Genomic DNA, 21,382 nt, shown 5'->3' with positions numbered 1-21,382 from the left:
CTATACTAATATAATAAAGCGGAAGAGTTTGTTTGTTTGTTTGTTTGTTTGTTTGTTTGTTTGAACGCTAAGATCTCTGGATCTACTGGTCTGATTTGCATTGTTTTTGTTTTGTATAAAAGCTGCATTCTTCAGAAGTGCTATAGGCTATATAACATTACATTACACATATAAACTACTATATTTTAAAGTACTTTCTAATTTGACATGCAATTTATTCTGCCATGTTAATAACAACCGTCGCGTCGCTACGCAACCGGTACCGCGACATTTTGATATTCATCCTTATGAAGTTTGATAAATAATTAAGGAGATGTCACTGATTCGAAATGACCTAGCCTTCGGGCGGCATAGTATGAGTATGACCGACGCGAAAATATTCTTATAGTTCAAGCAGGCGTAGCCGCGTCCGGGTCCACTAGTGTTATATAAACTTTAATTTTATATGCAAATCGACCGATTGACAATCCTCACTTGGAAGGAATTATATTTAAATTATTTTTATTTCCCTAGGATAGACATAACACAGGTTTGGGTTCCGCCAATTAACAAATCGCCCAATTTTCGAGACGTATCATATTAAGTGGCGGATCTCAACACCAAAACGACGAAAAGCGAGCCATTGTGTGCGCCGCTGTTCTTCGACGCGTTCATATTATTATTTACGGTAATAATAATTAGTTAAGTAATTGATGAAAACTTAATGAATTCACGCTAAAGTAAACTGAGGCTTTTATGTAAGTATTGTCATACTATAATAAACTTATTTATGTTACACGGGTTTTGAAAAACAACAGAAGTGTAATTAAGTATGTGAATTAAAGTGTCATTATATAAGAGGTAATTAAGTAAAAAAAATAACTTGAAGTTTTAATTATAAAAATATTTAATATATGCTTCCCTACACTACTCCCCTATATATACAACAAGAGATATATCTATTTTCTTCGTTTACTTTTCTTACGAAGGTGGTGTCTGTCCTGGATTTGGTATAACGATTTTCTCTAAGAAAATTTAAAACTTTCGAAGAATATTAACAGCCGGTGCAATTACTGGTACATTTTTTTGTAATTTTCCTTACAATTAGAGAGAAAATTAAGCTTGTAATTTTACATATTTCATGAAATATTTTATTATTCTTATCCGTAATTAAGAGGTTTTAATAAAGACAGTTTAAAAAACCTCTTACTTTGAATAAATGTACTTTATTATTTATATTTGTTTATTAAAATAAAAGTGTGGTCAAGGAAAACTTATAATAGATTAGATTAAAAGAATTTGAAGGAGACCTTTGCCAAAACTTGCAGAGGAAATTGTGTCATTAAAAGATACCAAGTGCTTTAACAAATTATAATTATAAAGGCTTTTATTATTATAATAATTTGTATTACAAGAAAGAAATTTCAAAAATACATTGAATATATCCAGTAAAATATTTCAAGTAATAATAAGCAAATATATATTTTATATTTATTATCATTACATTTATGTTGGACGCAGGTTTATTTGGGCCTTATCACCAAACCCATCGATATGTTATCGAACACCCGATACGCTACTATAATGAAGCTATGTGGTGCGATATTTACAATTTTACACCAGTCTCTACGCTTCTCTCGTCGTGAGAGCACGGTATTTATTATTTCCTCGTGTTCTACGCATTATCGTATTTGTAAATCTTTTTATATATTTCTTTATATAATAATGTGTCTGTGAAGTATCTTATTCTTTGGAGTATCTTCGGTCTTCTATTCAATTTTTTAAACTATAACCAAGGTAAGTGGCAGTTTTATTCAATAAAATGTGATCGTCGTGAAGAAGAATGTTATTTTTATAAGTGAAAAGTTCGCGCTATTTTTTACATTTGAACAGTTTTGAGTTTCTTTTTATAAAAAATGCTTTGGTAAAACCTAAAAATTACTTGAATCAAAATTAATTACTCTACTATAGAAATAAGACAGCTTTAGTCATTGTATAATATATTTATGTATTTTTTAAATGTAAATATTGAAGAACCATTAAAAAACAAATAACTATAATTCACGTTTTATCTATACCAAAAAACGTACCTACATATTAAAAAATCTGTTAAATCCAATACGTAGTTCAAGCCATATTCATACATCGATGGAGGTTGTATACACTCATAGGTTTAACTAATTCTCCACATGTATAAGATTTACATGTTTATTTAAAGATTTCATTTATTTTAAATAAGCACGTGGTGCAGTTGTCACATGTTTGTGTGGGCTAGATACATATTAAGTAGTTTGTATTTTCTTAGTGATAATTTATTTTTTTACTCCCTGTGCCTATTCTGCAACATGCGTCAGCCAGCTCAGTGAGACGTTCTATACTCTATTTCTCGACCAATTTTCTTTCTATAATTATTTAATTCCATAGCGAAAAAGATGAATAAGAGTTGAACTAAAGACGCTTTATTTTAATTTTAATTATGTTTTTATTATATGATTATTATTACACAAACTCAGGTTACCCAGAGATAAAAATAGTAGCAGGTGTCATAAAAATAATGTAAAAACATTTTACAATATTGAATACCGTGATTCAATAATACATTGTAAAATATATCTTGGATTGTTATTATCAATTTCTTCAAAAGACTAAAATATATATTAGTTTTTATTATAAAAATATATATATTACTCAATTACGTAAAAATCATTTACATAAAAAGCTTGACGCTTTTCTCCGCATATCAGAGTAGGTAGAGAGTTGAAATTGATCGATCTTGAGAGTGATCTCAAAGTAAAGAATAGTTATTTTAGGTTCCTTTTTTACTTAGAAGGTACGGAACCCTAAAAACGATACCTTAATATCAAGTTAATACCCACACTGGACGTGCATGCAAAGTGCACTATGTCGATACAAACGTAAACAAAAGCCATAAAGATACATAATACGTACTAGCGAAGTCACTTATTAAGCCAAGGACATTTTTACGTAAATAGTCTGTGTTATCTTTTTTCCTTATTTGGTTAAATATTAAAATTATTTTTCTATGATTTACTTTATCGTGGTTTCGGTATATACCTCATAAGCATATCCCTTATCTTCTACATAGAGAGAATTATAAATATTTTGAAATACCTAAGAATATGTACTTACTTTAATAAAAAAATGTCTTTTTAGCTAACACAATAAAAATATGTTATATTCGCATATATTTAATTGCAGGGGCATATAAGGGCGATCGATTGTAAACGCAACGATTCTAGATTTCATTCCATTTCTGGTAATGGCGGCAAATCGCGGCGTTAATGCTTTCAGAATTCGCCCGAAAGTGAGGAAAGGAAGTGACTTAATGAAAACGAAGGTTCCCTTTCTTCTTTTCTGAAACAAAAGTAATACATAGTAGCGCTGTCTAATTTGTGAACCCATCATTAAATAATCTATCTCATACCCAACTTCTAGATTAGATATATATCGAGACACGTGTACGATATTCCACGCTTTTAAACGAAATATTTTCAACTATAATCTAGGTATACATAAATTGGACCAAAAGCAAAATATACGAAAAAGCTGCCAGTTCAAAAATATCCTTATGTTATTGAGGAAGCCAACAAAGGCCGACTGGTGTATTTTGAGACTTTATTTACAGTCTGGGAGACGTTGACCTATATTGTGAATTATCTTGAGACATGGAATTTTTATTATTTTTATTGGACTACAATAATATAGCGATGGGATTTATAAAATATTTATATGTATAGGACATTTTTGTGAAAAATAAAAAAATAATGCCATCATAGTACAGTTGCCTTGTAGCTGGACTTGATAGTTAAGATAATCCAAAGCCCACAAAATACCGATCTCATATCTTAGAAAAGATCAAAACTCCAAAAAAGTATATATACTACATACCTATAACATACAATTGTTAGAGCAATTACAATAATTGCCGCTGCTTTTCCTCATAGTTTTATTTATTTAATATTTAAATTACTTATTTGACTTTGCACCTACATACATCATCCTTGAGATATTCATATCACAAAATCAAATATGGTTTTCGTTGAAATACAGTAAAAAACTTAACAAATAAAATATTATAATCAAATACAAGCCATCTGATAAGATAACGTTTAAGACATTATTTTTTAACCTTTTAATGTAGAGTATTTATTTATATACTTAAGTGTAAATAACTGGTTTGGTCTAGCGTTTACTGAAATTGTATTTAAATATTATTTTTTTCACGCTGTATCCCGCATATACAGCGTAAGCAGAGGGAACCTAACTCACAATACTTGTAGGACTATAGAGGCGTAGCGTGTTAAGTGGCGGACGTCAATACCACGTTTCGCCTCGTTACCAGAGCGAAGAAATGGACATATTAAATATTTCATTTCCTCAAGTGGGAATCGAACCCACAATCTGTCGCGCTTACAGTCGCACGCTTGTGCCCCTGTGTCACGATTGACCTCAAAAATGTTAATGTAATAAAAACATGAAATATTTCTATTTATTTATAAATACTTAAATAAATATTTCTACTTCACGTCCCTAGAAAATGGCACGCGAACATAATAATAGGCACAGACACATAAATTTGACCATATTAAATACTTAGAAAAAAGACGAAGGCTTGTGTAACATGCAGCCTAGAATTTAATATAATACATAATACCGTGGCGTTATAAAAAAATGTCCTACGTTTTATTTAAAAAAACCACTGAAGCGTTCAATTCCGTTACCCAACAATGACTCTAAAATAAACAAAAGATAAAAAACTGAATAACGTATAAGAATTCATAAAATAAAATAAAAACTAAAATTAATATTTAAAATGCAATTCGGCGAACGTGAAGAGAGAAATAAAATAAAACTTATATTATAAATGAATATTCCATTAAAATTGCATGCTGTGTCAGTACCGTCAGTATGCAGTGTCAGGTTTATTTGTATCGCTATACTTGGAAATTGAATACGAAATATGTATTTATAAACAAAAGAAGAAGTGTCCAAGCAAGTACATTCAAGTAATTCGTCGAGGCGTATTAACGAAATTTATAAAAGAATTTTTACTTATTTTATATCTTGTGCTTATTTAAAGATTTAACCGGATTATATATTTATCTGATAGTATAAGAGCCGATAGTTATATTGTAACACTTCATTTATTATTAACTTACTTAGGGCTTCGCCCACATGGTCAAAAGGAAATAGCTATGACATGAAACATGTGTCTTATGTTATAACATATTCGAATCATCCGTGCTAATTCTGACTACAGCTTCAGTGGGTGGGTTATATTGAAATTATTAATATAGCCTTCCTTGATGAATGGTCTATGCAACACGAATAGCTTTTTCAATTCGAACTTCCAAAATTTAAAATATCTGTAAAAAAAATTCTAACAAGTAAAGCTTATTACACTGTTCAAGAATATTTAGAGGATAAGCATGTATGGAATTAATGTCTATTGAATGCCAGGCAGGACAGCTGCCAACTAATGTAATAGTAAAATATACCATTGACTTTAAAAAGAGCAACTGTTGAGTTTCTTGCCGGCTCTTCTCAGCAGAACTGCCTTCCGAACCGGTGGTAGCTTTTTGTTGACATGTACATTCGACGATTCAAAAGTGCTTATAAAGTTTATTTGAATAAAGAATATTTTGAATTTGAATTTGAATTTGAACCAATATATTCTGATTGGCGGATTCAACCATACAAACTATTCAGCTTTATAATATTATAGTAAAAGCAATTATAATCACTACTAAAATTGACAAATTAGGTACACAGTACACAGGCGTCCGTTTTTCATTCTCTATTTGCATCGTGATATTAAAATGCCTGATGAAAATAGTAAAAATGATATAGGTATATAATATTAGCATATCACTTAAGTTCCTTTTTTTAAAATTCATATTGCTAGTTTAATCATAGAGTTAAACAATCTGACAAAAATTATATAAATTATACAAAACCAAGTTGACAAGAGAGTATTGTTTTCATTAAGAAGTTACTGTAAAGACCAAATTGTGTTACTTGTAATTATTATGTTAATATAAGTACAAAGTCATTTGTCATTAATTTATAGCTTTTAGACATGACAATAGAACATTTATTACATCACTAATGTCCTACTAATTATTAACTCATGTCACGAAATGAGTACCGATTTATGAAGTACAGAAATTATTTTTAAAGTATTGGTAAATGATATCCATAGGCTACCAAACTGCAAATCAAAATGTTTATATAATGGGAGTTAATATTATTTTTTTTATAAAGAAGATGTTATTTTTTTTATAATGAAGTGTAAATCAGCGAAACCAAGATTAAGCGATAAAAGTATTATATTTTTAAATAACAACATTACAACATTTTTTTGCGGAAATTAAAACACACTATACATTTAAAAAAAATTAAGAACATTATGCATAAAACATATTTTACTCTTACTAGCTTTTAAGTTTTAATTGTTATCTTAAAAGGTTTTTTTTTTTTTTCAAAATACATATAAAAATGGTTAGCATTATTGTTTTAACAGCCGTCCTTCGGACTACGTCACAAGTGCATCCGTGCCTCGGTCATTAACATCTGCTACGCACGTCGTATTCGATGCAAACATTATTTTGACGATCTATGTTAAAAAACATTTTAAACTAAAGTCTTTAACCGGATTATATATTTAGTGCAAGTTTAGTAAGTAATAATTTTCTAAATATAAATCTCTGATAGGACTTAAAAAAGCTCATTTTTAATGAACAATCCTCGGCAAAATGTTAATTAATGATAAATAATAATGAATCATTGATATATTAATCAAGTACTAAAGTTATTCAATAATTGCATTTTATCATTAAGATAATTGCATAATAAAAGTATCTATTGTCCTCCCGAATTGTATTTACTTATGTAGATATCTTGCAAGCTGTAGTTATGGGTTCAAATTTCACGATGGAAATTATTAATCAATGTATTATAAGGGTTGATTTTTTCTTTAAAAGGTACGGAACCCTAATAATATAGATCGTATGTGGCGCAGGGACATAAACGTGCGACTGTAAAGCGACGGTTGTCGCTTCGATTCCCACACGAAGTAATGATTTATTTTATATTTTAATTTCTTCGCTGATACCAAGACAAAGCACTCAACATTCAATGCCCAAAAAAATACTAGGTTCCCTCTGCTTACCCTGCTTTACGCGGTATACAACGTAAGGTTATTTTTAATAACACTGAATGAAATCATCTGGGATGTGATTTGATAGGAAATTGATAAAATGACAACACGTTAGTCATTGTTTACTCAAACAAATAAAACATTGGAATAGCTATTCAATTGTATTCTTTTGTAAAAAATATATTTACTATAGAAAACGTTTAGCATTGATGCGGGTATTATCGCATTCATTATTATTCATATTATTCATTCTTAATAAATGAAAGATAAAAAAAATACCAATTAGCTATCCTCGAAATTAAAACATAAAACTATCGGATACTATTAATAAAACTTGTAAAACTAAATAAAAAATCATACCATTATTTAATTTAAAATAGGTACTTGAAATTTATAATGGCACTTCTTATTTACTGAAAAAGTATACATTATTCTTTTTTTTTTTAGCGTCAACTGTATCCCGCACATAGCAGACGGAACCTGGGAATCTAGTTTTAAGTCACTGCGTTACCATTAAGACACTTTTGCTTCCCAATTTTCGTCGAATTCTGAAGGCATCACGTGTTAAGTAGCGGAACTCAACGCGCTTACCAGAGTGAGTAAATGAAAATTTATCATTGCCTCGATCGGGAATTGAACCCACAACCTTCTGTTCAACACCAAGTCTGTTACATTTTAATAATTATTTCGGCGTTGAGTTCCGCCACTCAACACGTAAAAAATATTTTTAAAATATTTGAGGCCGAATAGTTGAGACCGAGAGTTGGTGTCCTCGGATACCTAAATGTACCTGCCTATCTATATGTACTCTGTACCGCTTACTTTTATTTGACGATATATTTCGTTCTTAGTTGTATTAGGTATCCTTGTGCTTACTATTTAAGTTCAGGTTTTTCAGTTTTCCTCAAGTGGGAATCGAACCCATAGCTTGTCCCCACCTATAACCGCGATTACAGTTGTACGCTTGTGCCCCTGCGCCACAACTGGCCTCAAGTTAAATAATATTAATTATAAAGTTAGTTAACCAATATTTACGAAAATACTATTATAATCAATTTATTTAAGTGTCGAGTTGAGCAGCTCTTATCTGTCAAATACTACACATATTGAATTCTTATACAAACTGGTTGTATAAACCTAATCTAGGCTATATAAATATTACTACTAGATATAGGATCATATTGATATGTATAAATATAATAAATAATATTTGTTTCTTTAATACTTTAGCTCTAGAGCCTTCGAGCCTTAGAGACCATCGTAGCGTAACGGCAAAGCGTCTGTCTTTTGTAATGATCGTGGGTACGAATCCCATTAGAGAGAATTACATATTTATTTTCGATTCACTGCTCTAGCATAGAAACAATTGTCGCAAATTTGTATGGAAAATGGAGAACTGCGTGTTACCACCCTGATATTTGCGGAATATCAGGGTGGTAACACTTGAAGCATAAAAAAACCTAAAAAAATATGCACCAATTATGCAAATTCAAGTAATATTTTTGTAGATACAATTCTCATAGTGTAACAGCTATGTCTAATATATTAAGTAACAATGGTGCCAGTCAGTTTCAGAGAAACAATTACATAATTGAACCATCCAATTAACCAAACACTCTACTTAACAAGTTTTCATTATTTTAATAGAACAAAATACGTTTCTATATCTATCTATTATAGTAAACATAAATTTTAATAGTCAATTAGTAACAAAGTTTATTAATATGAACACGATATAACTAGTTTTGTTTTAGCTTCAGCTTCACGCTGTATCGCGCACACAGCAGGGTAGGCAGAGGGAACCTAGTGTTAAGTTACTCCGTTACCCACTTTCTGTCGAATTCTGGAGCGGAACTGGTACTGGCGGAACTCAACGACGCGCTTTTGCCTCGACACCAGAGCGAAGAAATGAAAAATATTGTGTTACATTGAAAATTAAATTTCTTTTTACCATCATGCTGTACTGCATCCCGGAAATTAACGCCGCGTTTTTCATTCCTTAATTCATTCCTTCGAGTTGAGGAACTGTGGTTACTCAATTGTCGCGTTCACAGTCAATTGCTGCTGCAATTGGGAATACACCCAACATTGTAAAAATATTGAAATTTCATAAAATGTTTGACATTACGGAATTTGAAAATATATATTTTTGGTACTATCCAATAATTGAAACCAATTAGGCTAATAGATTACAAAAATACATTTATGTTTAAATTTCGTTTAATTTTTTGCATATTCTTTTGTTGAATAGATTCATGTCATTATTATACTAATTTAGCAATGTACCATAAATAAGGAAAAAACAAAAGATAATAATAAAAATAAAACAAAACTGTTTTATGTTGCAAATTTTAAGCTAAACGGTTATTAAAGTTTCTTTATACAATATGGTAATTTTATCCTTAACATTTTCTATTCATTTAAATATTATACTATTTATTTATTTTATGAACAAAATAACAGCGGGATACAGCATCATCATCATCATCATCATCATCTCACTCAGATGATGAAAATATAAGCAACCAATTTTCATTTGCTGTTGACTCAGTTATCTATCTGATAAGAAACTCAATAAAACTAATCCAGGAGCTTTATAAAATTGGAGTAGGTAAATGTCAAAATAAATATCATTACAATGTTAATTTAATGATAACTAATGATATCTACTAATACTAATATATTCATGTTATTTACACATGTTTAATGATTTTAGGATGCATTTTTTTATCATTATGCTCGTTTTTATTTGTTTTCTCGTTTGATAAGTAGTTCGTGTAGTGTTTGTAATAAATTATAGGATAACAGTATGTAGGAATATTCTTTGAAAATATTATTTTTCTTTAGATTATAATATGAAAATGAAGACCAAAATACATATACATTTTACTTTTAAGTGTAAGTAGCTAATACGCTAAGCGTCACTTAATATTATTCTGAAAGAATCTTTTTTTATAATAATTATCATCTGAAATATAAAGGAGCTATTGAAATAACTCCGTTATTTAAGCGTTAATCTCACGCTTAACCCTTAACTGCTCGCACGAAGAAAATCGCTTAACTGCTCGCACGGGGTCCGTGGTGACCCCAATTTGTATGGATAAAATTTGATGATTCCTTTTTTTTAATGAAACAAGCGAATAGAATAGAATAGTAATTATGAAAGTACTTTATTTAATCTATAAGACATAAAAACCACAACTTAAAATAAAATCTTCTAAGGCATAAAAATAACTAAAATATAAACTTCTACAATAAGGAACATTTTTGGCACAACATGAGATCATGCATTAAAATTTCATGAATATTTAGGAACTATGGCAATCATCGTTATTGCAGTTTTGGCAGTAAACAATGAAGTGCTCATTACACAAAAACTTTTTGCCTTAACTGCATTTTGTGGATACTTTTCAGTCACTCTTTTTCATGCACCGTACCGCCCACGCCCACGCCCAGCACCGCCCACGTTTAGTGGTAGGTGGAGCAGGTGGAGTTTCCAAACCACGTACTTCCAATAGCCGCGTGGTTCGACGTTTTTCATGACTTTCAACAAGTTCCGTTGCAAGTTGTCGCAAGAATATTTGATAACTGAGGAATAAAAAAAGACCTATGTAAATAACATATTTGTACGAAAAATACAAAAAAAAAAAATTCTAAACCAGTAAAACGATAGAAATTATCATTCACTATAATATTTCTTTCAAAGTTATATCAATATCTAATTAAAAACAATAAAATATAAAAAGCTTACCTTTCTCAAAAAAGTTACGTAAGTACTCGCACGGGGTCACGGCTCAAGAGAGCAGAGGCTTAGCCTTCACCTGCAGCGGCCTAAACGGTACTAAAGTATGTTCTTTAGCACATATTAAGAGACTAGCGGGCGTGCGGGGAGGTTCCAACCGTTGCAAGTGCATTTTTTCGATATGCGAAAGTGCTTTGACCCCATGCGAGCAGTTAAGGGTTAATATCGTTATATCATTATGTATCTACTATCTACATACGACGTTAGAAAAATAAATAAAAGAACGTGCTTTCTCATTTAGCTGCCAGCTAAAATGAATTCAAACCACATTATCACTGGTCAATGAGGACTAAAAATACTACGCACAAATACGCACCGACTAGACTACAGTACGGTTAACAAGTTGTGGACGCTCTGAAGTTAGGTTTGGAATTATGCACATTGTTCATTCGGGAAGAAATACCTAATGTAGCAGTGCAGTGGCAGAACTCAACACTGCGCTTTGCCTCGACACTAGAGCGAAGAAATGGAAATATAAACGTAAATAAATATTACCTCGCGTGGGGATCGAACCCGCAACCGTCGCGTTACAGTCACACCCTTGTGCCGCTGCGCCTGACAGCCTATATTTAATCATAATTGTACAATTTATATGATAGAAAACAAAAAAGGCATCCGATATAATTGTTGTAGGATAGTGACGCCCAAACGTTTATCTATTTCCATTCAAGATAAAAAAGTAAAAAAATTAAATACTTAGTGTTTGTACAAATGATAATTCTGTTGCTAATTCAAATGTTCATTATCTATTAAAAAGTTTGGTATTTATTACTCAAATACTCATAAATATGTATAAATATACACGTATTGGGTCAATTGATATAAAAATAATGAAATAAGTATGGTAGTGAATAAATTGTCCGAGGCGAGTGGAGAATACATGTAAGTAAAGCACCACAACATTCTTTCTGATAAAGAAGTAAAATATATTGATTTCAGACAAAGAAAAAGCTCAGCTTTAAGCGTAAATAATAATACAGAAAGATTAATGTAAAAAAGACTAGATGAATAAAATGTCACCGACCATAAATAATATGTAAACAAACCTTAAGCCAAAAGTTACATAAGTCCATGTTAGTGTGTTATCATAATTTTATTATTGTTACAACACTAACACGATGAGTCATTTGTCTTAATTATAATTAATCAACGGTCCGGTTCCGTACCATTTTATAGCTGATGTGTAAATACTACATAAATAGTGTACAAATATAAGAAATGTATAAAATATTATATACTAACTTAGTATGAGGCCGTCGTGATTCCTCCAGAATTCGACAGGACGTGGGGAACGGAGTGTCTTAACTTTAAGTTCCCTCTGCCTACCCTGCTGTGTGCAGGATACAGCGTGAAGCTGTTTTTTATTGTACTCGTATAGTATAAAAAAAAAATCATGGCGCAAAGCAATTGTAAACGCGACGGTTGTGGATTCAATTTCCAGTCGCAGTTCTCTGGTAACTAAGCACGTTGCGTATGGAGATAATTTTGACAGCGGGTTCTTTTTACGAAACTCTACTACACAAAATTTAATTTTACTGATTTAAATTTGTGTCGAAATTACTAATAATATATTCTTCATTCTTCTATGTATCGTTGCAATTCAGCTCTCATCGATTAAATACATATATTAAGATTGTGATAAGTAATTGTCATCCAATATAGTGTTTATAATTGTTGATTCATCTCTTAAAGTCGTCACCGATCTTGTTAATTAATTTATTTACACGTGTACGTTATGCTAATTCATGTTTAACGTAATAAACTATTTGTAACACATTGAAGCGTGCGACTGTAGACGCGTTCTGGTAAGGAGGCAAAGTGCGGCGTTGAGTTCCGCATCGGAAAGTCGAAAACCGTGTTAATGGGAACGGCGTATCTTAACACAAGGTTCCCGCGCTCTCTGTGCCTACCCTGCTACGTGCGTGATACAGCGTGAAACTAAAAATAATAATAAATGATTTTATATTTGTCTCTATGACAGATTAAAATCATTAATTATTTTTTTATATATAATATAATGATTTTCACACATGTTTATTTATAATTATTATTTTATTAGCTAATCTAATGAACTATAATCAGAACGCTACGTATAAAGTTATCTTAAAAAAGATATATCCAATTAATTTTATATGTAAGGCTTCGCGCGCACTGGTGACTTTTGTCACGGTGACAATAAATTTTTTGTCACTGACATGTCACCATACTTTTCGCGACTGCGCGCACTTGCGATGACAGTGACGAAACTTTTTTTCATTTTATACAATGGATCTCGAAGAGATGGTTGTCTGTGCACTAATATTAAGATATAGAAAAAAAACCAAACGTAGAAAATATTGGCTTTCAAATTACTATTTGGATAATCCTTTAGAGATTTGTCATAGGGCAATGGCCTCAACTCAATTTCTTTCAATTAGTATTGTCATTGTCTATTTCATCTTCATGAAAACACACGTTTTGCCTTGGTGATGAATTTAACGCCATTCTTGAAATTAAAATTCGGTGCTGCAATGCAACACGCTGCTGTTTCATGTTTATGCGGAAGACGACTTGTATGGAAACCGCAAGGGGGAGGGGAAACGAAGTGACATTTAGTTGCTAATGCGCGCACGGGCATACAAATCTATGGACGCGGTGACAGTTGCGTCACCGGCGTGTTGCCGTCCTCCGCGGACAAAAAGTCACCCAATTGTCACGTATCCAAATGCGCGCACCTTCATTAAGCGTGATGTACACGGTGACAGTGACGCAACAGTCACGGTGACAAAAATCACTATTGCGCGCTATACCTAACTATCATCTTTATCATTTTGATAAAACAATTGAAGAATTACAGACAGTTCTAATTTTGTTAGTAACTATATGTCATGGAATCGCAGCTGTAATTTTTCAGACTAATTGAAAACTAATAATTAAAATCGATTTATTAATATTTCGATTAATAGATATTCGCTGGGCATTTTCTTGTGCCAGTAGGTAAGTGCCAACGTTTCTTAATAAGCAATAAATCCTGAATGGAATAAAATGTGTTTCTCTTAAATTAACTCTGTCACAAAAGATTCTTTTAACATGTTTATGAAATTATTACTTAATAAGAGAGGATGTACAAAATAGTGATGTACCAAAAGTCGGCACTCTTTATTTAGATCTAATTCAGTTTCTCAATTTCGGTGGACGCTATTTAGATTCTCAATAGAGTCCGCCGAATTTTCTTGATTGGTACAAAGTGCCGCCTTTCCTGTATGATTCGAATACCAGTAATATTATTGACCTCATTGCCATGCATGCAAGGGTTAATTCTCAAGTTTTATTATGTTTAAATTATTTAGAAGTACACCTTCTGATAAAGTAATATGGTTCATAATAGATTGAAATAAAAAAATCGCACGTGGAACATAAGTAATCCTGATAACGCTGACAGTAATTTCAAGTTCATTCACCATTAATACGATTATATTACGACTTTTATACATAATGATTGATTTAGTATATGATGGAATTTATTTATGATACGACTTAAACATAAGTACTTCTCTTTTTAATTTACAGTGGAAATGCTTAAATAAAGTTGATTAATTAGCCGATTTCATTCATTATTTAATGTATATTAATTAAAGTACTTAAGGCATATATTTCTATTTCTTCGCTCTGATAAAGAGGCAAAACGCGGTGTTGAATTCTGCTACTCAACAGAAAGTGGGGAAACAAGTCTTAACACTAGGTTCCCTCTGCCTACCCTGCTGTGTGCGGGATATAGCGTGAAGCAAAAAAATTACTTAAGGCATTCATGGCGCAGCAGTGCAGTGTGTGACTGTCAAAGCGAAGGTCGTGAGTTTGATACACTCTCCGGGGAACGAATTTTTTAAATATTTTTATTTCCTTGCTCTGGTAACAAGACAAAACGCTGCAGTGAGTTCTGTCACTCAACACGCAATATATATAAAAAAAAAGAGAGAAACTCTCGGAAAGTAGAGAATGGTGTATCTTAACACTAGATTCCCTCTGCCTACTCTGCTAAATGCGGGATATAATGTGAAGTCAAAAGAAGTAGCCTTAAAAATGTACAGAAAAACTGTGGCTGCTGACGAATGTATGTATGTATATCTAGAATCCCCTTTAAAGGCATTTAGTCTGATTCGAAAGTTTTGAAAAAAAGTATTTATGATTAAGTTTTCTTTTCTTTTAAATAATAATAAATCAAATCTTTTTATTTTTTTACAGCAACGAAAATGGCAAGTAAGGAGTTGGAAGCATTAGATAAAACATCAGGAAACGATGTGCAATTAAGACGAGAATTAGGATTATTTTCTGCAGTTAATTTAATTTTAGGAGTAATGATTGGATCAGGAATATTTGTATCTCCAGCATCAGCTTTAGAGCATTCTGGTTCTGTTGCTTTGTGCCTAATTGTTTGGGCTGTATCGGGAATAATATCCTTACTAGGTGGGTGTAGGTAAGATACCTATTAATTATCATAAAATAAAAAAAAACAATAAATATAATGTAAAGTATTTTTTAAAATATAAAATAATTTCTCATTCTAGGAGCACTATCATTTGCCGAATTAGGAACAGTTCTTGGAAAATCTGGAGCTGAATATTCTTATTTCCAAGCAGCGTTTGGAAAATTTCACAAATTTTGGGGACCGTTACCATCTTTTATATGTGCTTGGATATATGTTGTAATTTTGAGACCAGCTGAAGTAGCCATCATTGTGATGACTTTCGCTGAATACGCCATACAGCCTTTTACAACAGATTTAGAACCTCATTATAAAAGAACTGCAATCAAACTTGGATCGTTGGCTGCACTTTGTAAGTAATATCAAATTAATTTATCGTAAAACCGTTACTATTGTAAGGCACGACCCTAGTCTACTAACAAACGTCAAACGATTTTGACATCAATCTTTATAACCGCCACATATGTCAGCTGTCAAGTTACAAATGTAAGCGGTCGGAGCGAGGAACATTTAATGAGAAACAGAACAGAGTAATCAGTGAAATAATACGCTGTTCTTGGTTCTTGAATTTTGAATTTGTAACTTTATAGTGCATATATTTGTTGAAAAGTGTGTTATTAGCTTACAAAAGATTTTCGTACTTCAAACGATAACAACAAACTGAAAAAGTGCGCGATGTCGAGTACAATGAACACAGAAACAATAGAATGTTTATCAGAGAAAATAAAACGACTTCAATTACGATGCCTTGATACGTGTAACATTATTGAAAATACTCCCGGATTGGATTCCGCTAATAATGTTGGTAATAACGCTTTATCCTATGTGGATGGCTTGGCTACCGAAATTCAAAATTCTAATACACCAATACCAACCGACGAAAATTTAATAGTCACTGAATTTCTTGCTGAAATTAAAATAAAGACTGAACAAGTTGAGGAACTTTCAGCATTCACTCGTGGCTCTATTTGTGATGTTGACAAAGAAATACAGAGGTATTTTTTCTTATTACTGTATTATACATACTCTTAAAATAAATAATTATCATGATCATCATCATCAGCATCATCGTCAGCCTGTCCTCGTCCATTGCTAGACATAGGCCTCTTCAATGGCACGCCACTAAGCTCAATCTTCAGCTAGACAGGGTGATGATATTCGCAAAGTGGCGGACAATAGCTGGATGCGAAGAGCTTGAAATATATGTAGTGGTCATCGCGACCTTGAACGTATATGTTTTATTGTAGCTTATTGAATTGTTAAATAATTAACATATAACTTATCTATTACTCACTATTTAAGATTATCCAATCTTATGAAAACCGCTGAAGAAGCTCTCTCAAGGCCAAAAATAGTACAAAGAGAAATACAACATGAACATTTTCAGAAAGCCAAAGAAACATTTCAATTGTTAAAAACTGAACTGCATGGACTAATACAATCACTATTTCCAACTGAGTATGACTCTATGACGGATATAATGGGAGTAAGTATGTGTTGTATAACTAATCATTTATATATTACATCAGTGATCTTAGATATAGTGAAAATATGAAATTAATGGGAATATATGGCTAAAGTTATATAATATATAATATATAATGGTTGAAGTGGTGCAGTGCGAAAACATGTGACTTTATATGTGATTGTGGGTTTAAATCCTATATAGCTTGCTGTTTTGCTCTGGTAAGAAATCAAAGCAATTGGTGCAAAGCGCGAAATAGTCTGTTAACACTAGGTTCCCTCTCCTGACCCTGCTATGATGCATATATAGGTACAACATGAACATGCTTGTGAACCAAAATCCAACAGTGAAAAACTGTACTTAAGATTCAAATGCACAGTCAAACAGCCGGTACAATTATTTATCTTGTCTCTCCATAAAAACAAAAAAATTTAAATTATTCTCATGGCTTCTTATTCTATGTTACTACGTACTTTTATATTGATAAATGGACCTAACAATACATACTCATATGTCTTCCATGTACAGACAGCAATCAGTTACATTTTAATTATATGCACTGAAGATTTATTGTGGTTATTGTTCTTTACAGCAACTTATGCAGGAAAAGCTAAATGAGGAATCCAGCGGTTATATTCTAATAACTGAAAAAAACTACATGGTCATTAAATTGCTAAAAGATATTAATATTGTTACATCAAACCCATACAACAATATGGAAGTTAAAATAGCCTATTAGTTTCATTATTGTAGTAGTTTTAAATAATAAAGATTGTAAGTAATAAAGATAATTAAGATTCAGTAAATACTTTTTATATTTTGTTCTGTGTTTTATTTTTTTAAGAATAAATTTGTATATTTTAAATTATCTTTTAGTTTCATCCTGATCATATCCTGTGCAAAGCACCTAGGACCTAGTGTTAAGACTACTATATTTTCAATAAGACACTTCTGTCCCCCATTTTTCAAGCGAATTCATTGCGTGTTGAGTCGCGGAACTCTACGCCGAGCTTTGCTCCGAACTCGTCTCCGCTTTAACTGAGCGAAGAAATGTAAATATTATAAGTTTCTTTTCATCCAGTAGGAATCGAACCCACAACCTTTTGCATTTACAGTGAAACACTTCTGGCCCTGACACGATTTGTCTTCTCCAGAACCAGAATGACGAAATGATTTTTTTTGTATCCCCAATTAAGAATCAAACTTTCAACCCTCGCGTTTGCCACTGCGTCACAACGGCCGTAATATGTAATTTTAATTAAATTTTGTATATCTTATGTTTTATTTTAATTATTATTTTCAGTTATAATGACATACATCAACATAACTAGTGTGAAACTCTTTGTGAAAGTGCAAAATGTGTTTGGAGTGTGTAAAGTGTTTACTTGCCTTGTTGTTATTGGAGGAGGTATATATGAAATAGCCAGAGGTAATAATATTTTGTTGCTTGACCACAATAATTAAAAAAAAACATCTTCACGCTGCATCCCGTGCATAAAATACCTATTGAATTTAATAATTAACATCGGTTCAACGGTTTGAATTTTATATAATATTTCAAATATAATTTTTAAAAATAATTTTAGTGAATATTAAATTTATATTTTAAAATTTTAAATTCAATAATGTTTACTATTAATTGCAGGTAACACTGAAAATTTAAATAAAGGTTTTGAAGGTAGTTCCACCACAGCCGGGAGTGTTGCCCTTGCATTATATTCTGGACTATGGGCATATGATGGCTGGAACAGTGTGACTGTTGTGACAGAGGAAATTATTAATCCTGGCGTGTAAGATCTATTTTAGTTTTTATAAATCGATGAACTTATATGTGTTATGTATGTTTAAATTAGAGCAAAATCATGACTTTCCCTTTGTACTAAATATATTTAAGTTTTTTTTATTTATGGCAACGTTATTCAGTGATACAGCATCGACTAATAATACCCGATGATTGTGGATTCAATCTTCACTTGAAGTAATTGATTATTTTAATTTTTTTTACCCTAGCATAACATTTAAAAAAAATATATTTTATGATACATAAAGGCCAGTCGTGCGCAGGGGAACAAAGTGTGGCTGTAAACCGATTGGTTGTGGGTTCGATACCTACTCGAGAAAATGAAATATTTATTTCAATTTATATTTCCATTTCATCGCTCTGGCATCTATGCAAAGGGCAACGTTAAGTGCCGCCACTCAACACGCAATGCCTTTAAACTTCAGCGGAAAGTGGGGAATGTCGTGTCTCAACACGAGGTTCTCTCTGCTTACCCTGCTGTGTGCGGGATACAGCGTGAAGATGGTTTGGTTTGGTTTATAATACCTAATTTCTGGGTATAAAAGATAAACACTAAGCAATATTCCTTTCTAACCCACAGAAACGTCCCCCTCAGCATATCAATAGCAGTGCCACTCATAACTGGTCTCTACGTATTCATGAACGTCGCGTATATGTCAGTTTTAAGTTACACTGAAATGGTCTCAGTACCCGCGGTCGCTGTAACTTTCGGTGCAAGAGTATTAGGTCCAGCTAGTTTTATTATACCGCTAGGTGTTGCCATTGCGACGTTTGGATGCGCTATGAGTGTCCAGTTTGGTATTACCAGGTAATATATATATATTTTAATGGACGGCTTTATATCTAGTAATAATATTAACTTAAGTATGTAAAGTGTTTTTAAAATTATATGTATAAAAAAGTGCTTGGACTTCCAAATTCCAAATTCGAATAATATATTTTGAGAATCATTTCAGTGTGTGTTTCTTAAATATTTTTTTTTGTCACCCTAAAAACAATGTACTGAACCTTCCGTTTTTATTTACAGAGTTTGTTACACTGCAGCTCGTGGTGGACATATGTTAGAACTCTTCTCTTATGTTAACATGAAGAAGTTAACACCTGCTCCGGCTGTAGCGTTCCAGGTACATTGATAATACTGAAAAAAACTACTTTTTAATTTACTATTAAAACAAATCGTTAAGAAATCATATGAGAAATATTTATATAAAAAGCATATAAAAAATAAAATACGCTTCTCACCTTCAAATCCCGCTACGTTCAAATTGTCATATGTTTTCTAAATATATATTTTATAAAACAAAATATGTATTTTTTGTCGATTTATTAATTATTGATGCCAATATATCACTGGTATTATAAAAGATAAGCAAACTAAGAGAAAGATAACTTGGTGATAATTTCTTTTTACACTATTCATTTAATAAAATATAAAATGGTAGGATTTAAATCCACAAACAATGTATATAATTTGATACTCCTTATTTTTTTGAATATTTTTTGTTACAGGCAATGTTAACCTCAATTTTCATCATAGTTGGCAACATCAAAACGCTAATAGACTTCGCCAGTTGGTTCCTATGGTTTTTCTACGGCCTTGCTATGGTAGCATTACTAGTATTACGAAGAACTCAAGCGGATAAACCGAGGCCTTATAGAGTCCCGACAATAGTGCCATGTTTTGTGTTGCTAGTGGCAATATTCCTGTCAGTGTTGCCAATAGTACACGATCCGTCGATTAAATATTTAATGGCGATAGGATTTATTTGTATCGGCGTTGTAGTCTACACGCTGTTTGTGTATTATAAGAAAACGCCTACTACTTTGTTAAGTGAGTATTTTATTTATTGTGTATAAACAAATTTAGATGTGGCTTTGTTGCGACTTGCTATAATTTTTAAAACTTATAATAAATTATTATAATTAATGTTATTATATTAAGTTTTCGGCTCTTAAAATACAATGTCCTGAAAAATTGAGAGGTGCGTGGGAAACAGAGTGTCTTAACACTAGATTTCCTCTGCATATTGCATATTATGCGGGATATATGCATCAAGCTAAAAAAATACTCAAAAATAAAATAACTTTTATTTTAATAATTTTCCTCGCATTGTACAACAAAGTGCGGCTTTAGGTTCCACTACTCAACACAAAATATTATTTGTGCTTAATTAAGATTGAATATAAGTATTCAATTAATGTAATTTTATTACAGGTAAACTTACATTCCTAACTCAGGTGCTTTTTGAGAGTGTACCTCCTACCAACCGTGAAGACTGATTCTATTCGACTTATAATATTTGTAAATAGCTCTAGTTTATAAGAATATATAAAGAAGAAACAAATTATATCATATATATTTTTATGTGGCCTTTTATTTAACCCTTTGTTTTAACATGAACTAATTTATTTACAAAAATTGAACCTGCTATTGTACAAACCGGCATTTTAAAATTACCGTTTTAATAAGTAATATGAGTTTATTAGTGAGGACTACATGAAAGTTTTGAGTACCTAAAATGACCTAAGTTCACATCACAGAGCTTCGCCCGCTTGAACTATATGAATATTTATTAAATATATTTATGATATTATTTTCAATTTAGGTGAATTATAAGAACTACAATAGATATTATTTATTATAGATATTCAAGCATTTGTCCGCTATCTCAGGTTATATGGTATGGCGATTT

At 31.6% G+C, this 21,382-nt stretch overlaps 2 protein-coding genes across 3 annotated transcripts; both read left to right on the top strand.

Moving 5' to 3' along the window:
- The first annotated feature begins 1,593 nt into the window (after positions 1-1,593).
- Positions 1,594-21,054, top strand: LOC146536616 (b(0,+)-type amino acid transporter 1-like). The gene is made up of 9 exons (XM_085189341.1): positions 1,594-1,776; positions 15,183-15,404; positions 15,506-15,775; positions 18,192-18,317; positions 18,534-18,678; positions 19,270-19,497; positions 19,717-19,813; positions 20,199-20,520; positions 20,905-21,054. Exons 2-9 carry the CDS (start codon positions 15,191-15,193, stop codon positions 20,967-20,969), a joined length of 1,467 nt encoding a protein of 488 aa, XP_085045467.1. The 5' UTR covers positions 1,594-1,776; positions 15,183-15,190; the 3' UTR covers positions 20,970-21,054.
- Positions 15,841-18,317, top strand: LOC146536617 (uncharacterized). Of its 2 annotated transcripts, XM_085189344.1 has the most exons (4): positions 15,841-16,418; positions 16,726-16,909; positions 17,481-17,662; positions 18,192-18,317. In XM_085189344.1, exons 1-3 carry the CDS (start codon positions 16,099-16,101, stop codon positions 17,625-17,627), a joined length of 651 nt encoding a protein of 216 aa, XP_085045470.1. In that variant the 5' UTR covers positions 15,841-16,098; the 3' UTR covers positions 17,628-17,662; positions 18,192-18,317. The 2 variants fall into 2 exon arrangements, with proteins under 2 accessions (XP_085045470.1, XP_085045468.1); XM_085189342.1 differs by lacking the exon at positions 18,192-18,317 and having other exon boundaries at positions 15,842-16,418; positions 17,481-17,709.
- Positions 21,055-21,382: the final 328 nt, after the last annotated feature.

This window comes from Heliconius melpomene, chromosome 8 (genome assembly GCF_056956725.1).
Source record: "Heliconius melpomene rosina isolate 202511_hmr_F chromosome 8, ASM5695672v1, whole genome shotgun sequence".
NCBI classification, from domain to species: Eukaryota; Metazoa; Arthropoda; class Insecta; order Lepidoptera; family Nymphalidae; genus Heliconius; species Heliconius melpomene.
The sequence above is the reverse complement of the archived record's forward strand: the minus strand, read 5'-3'. Positions and strand labels throughout refer to the sequence as shown.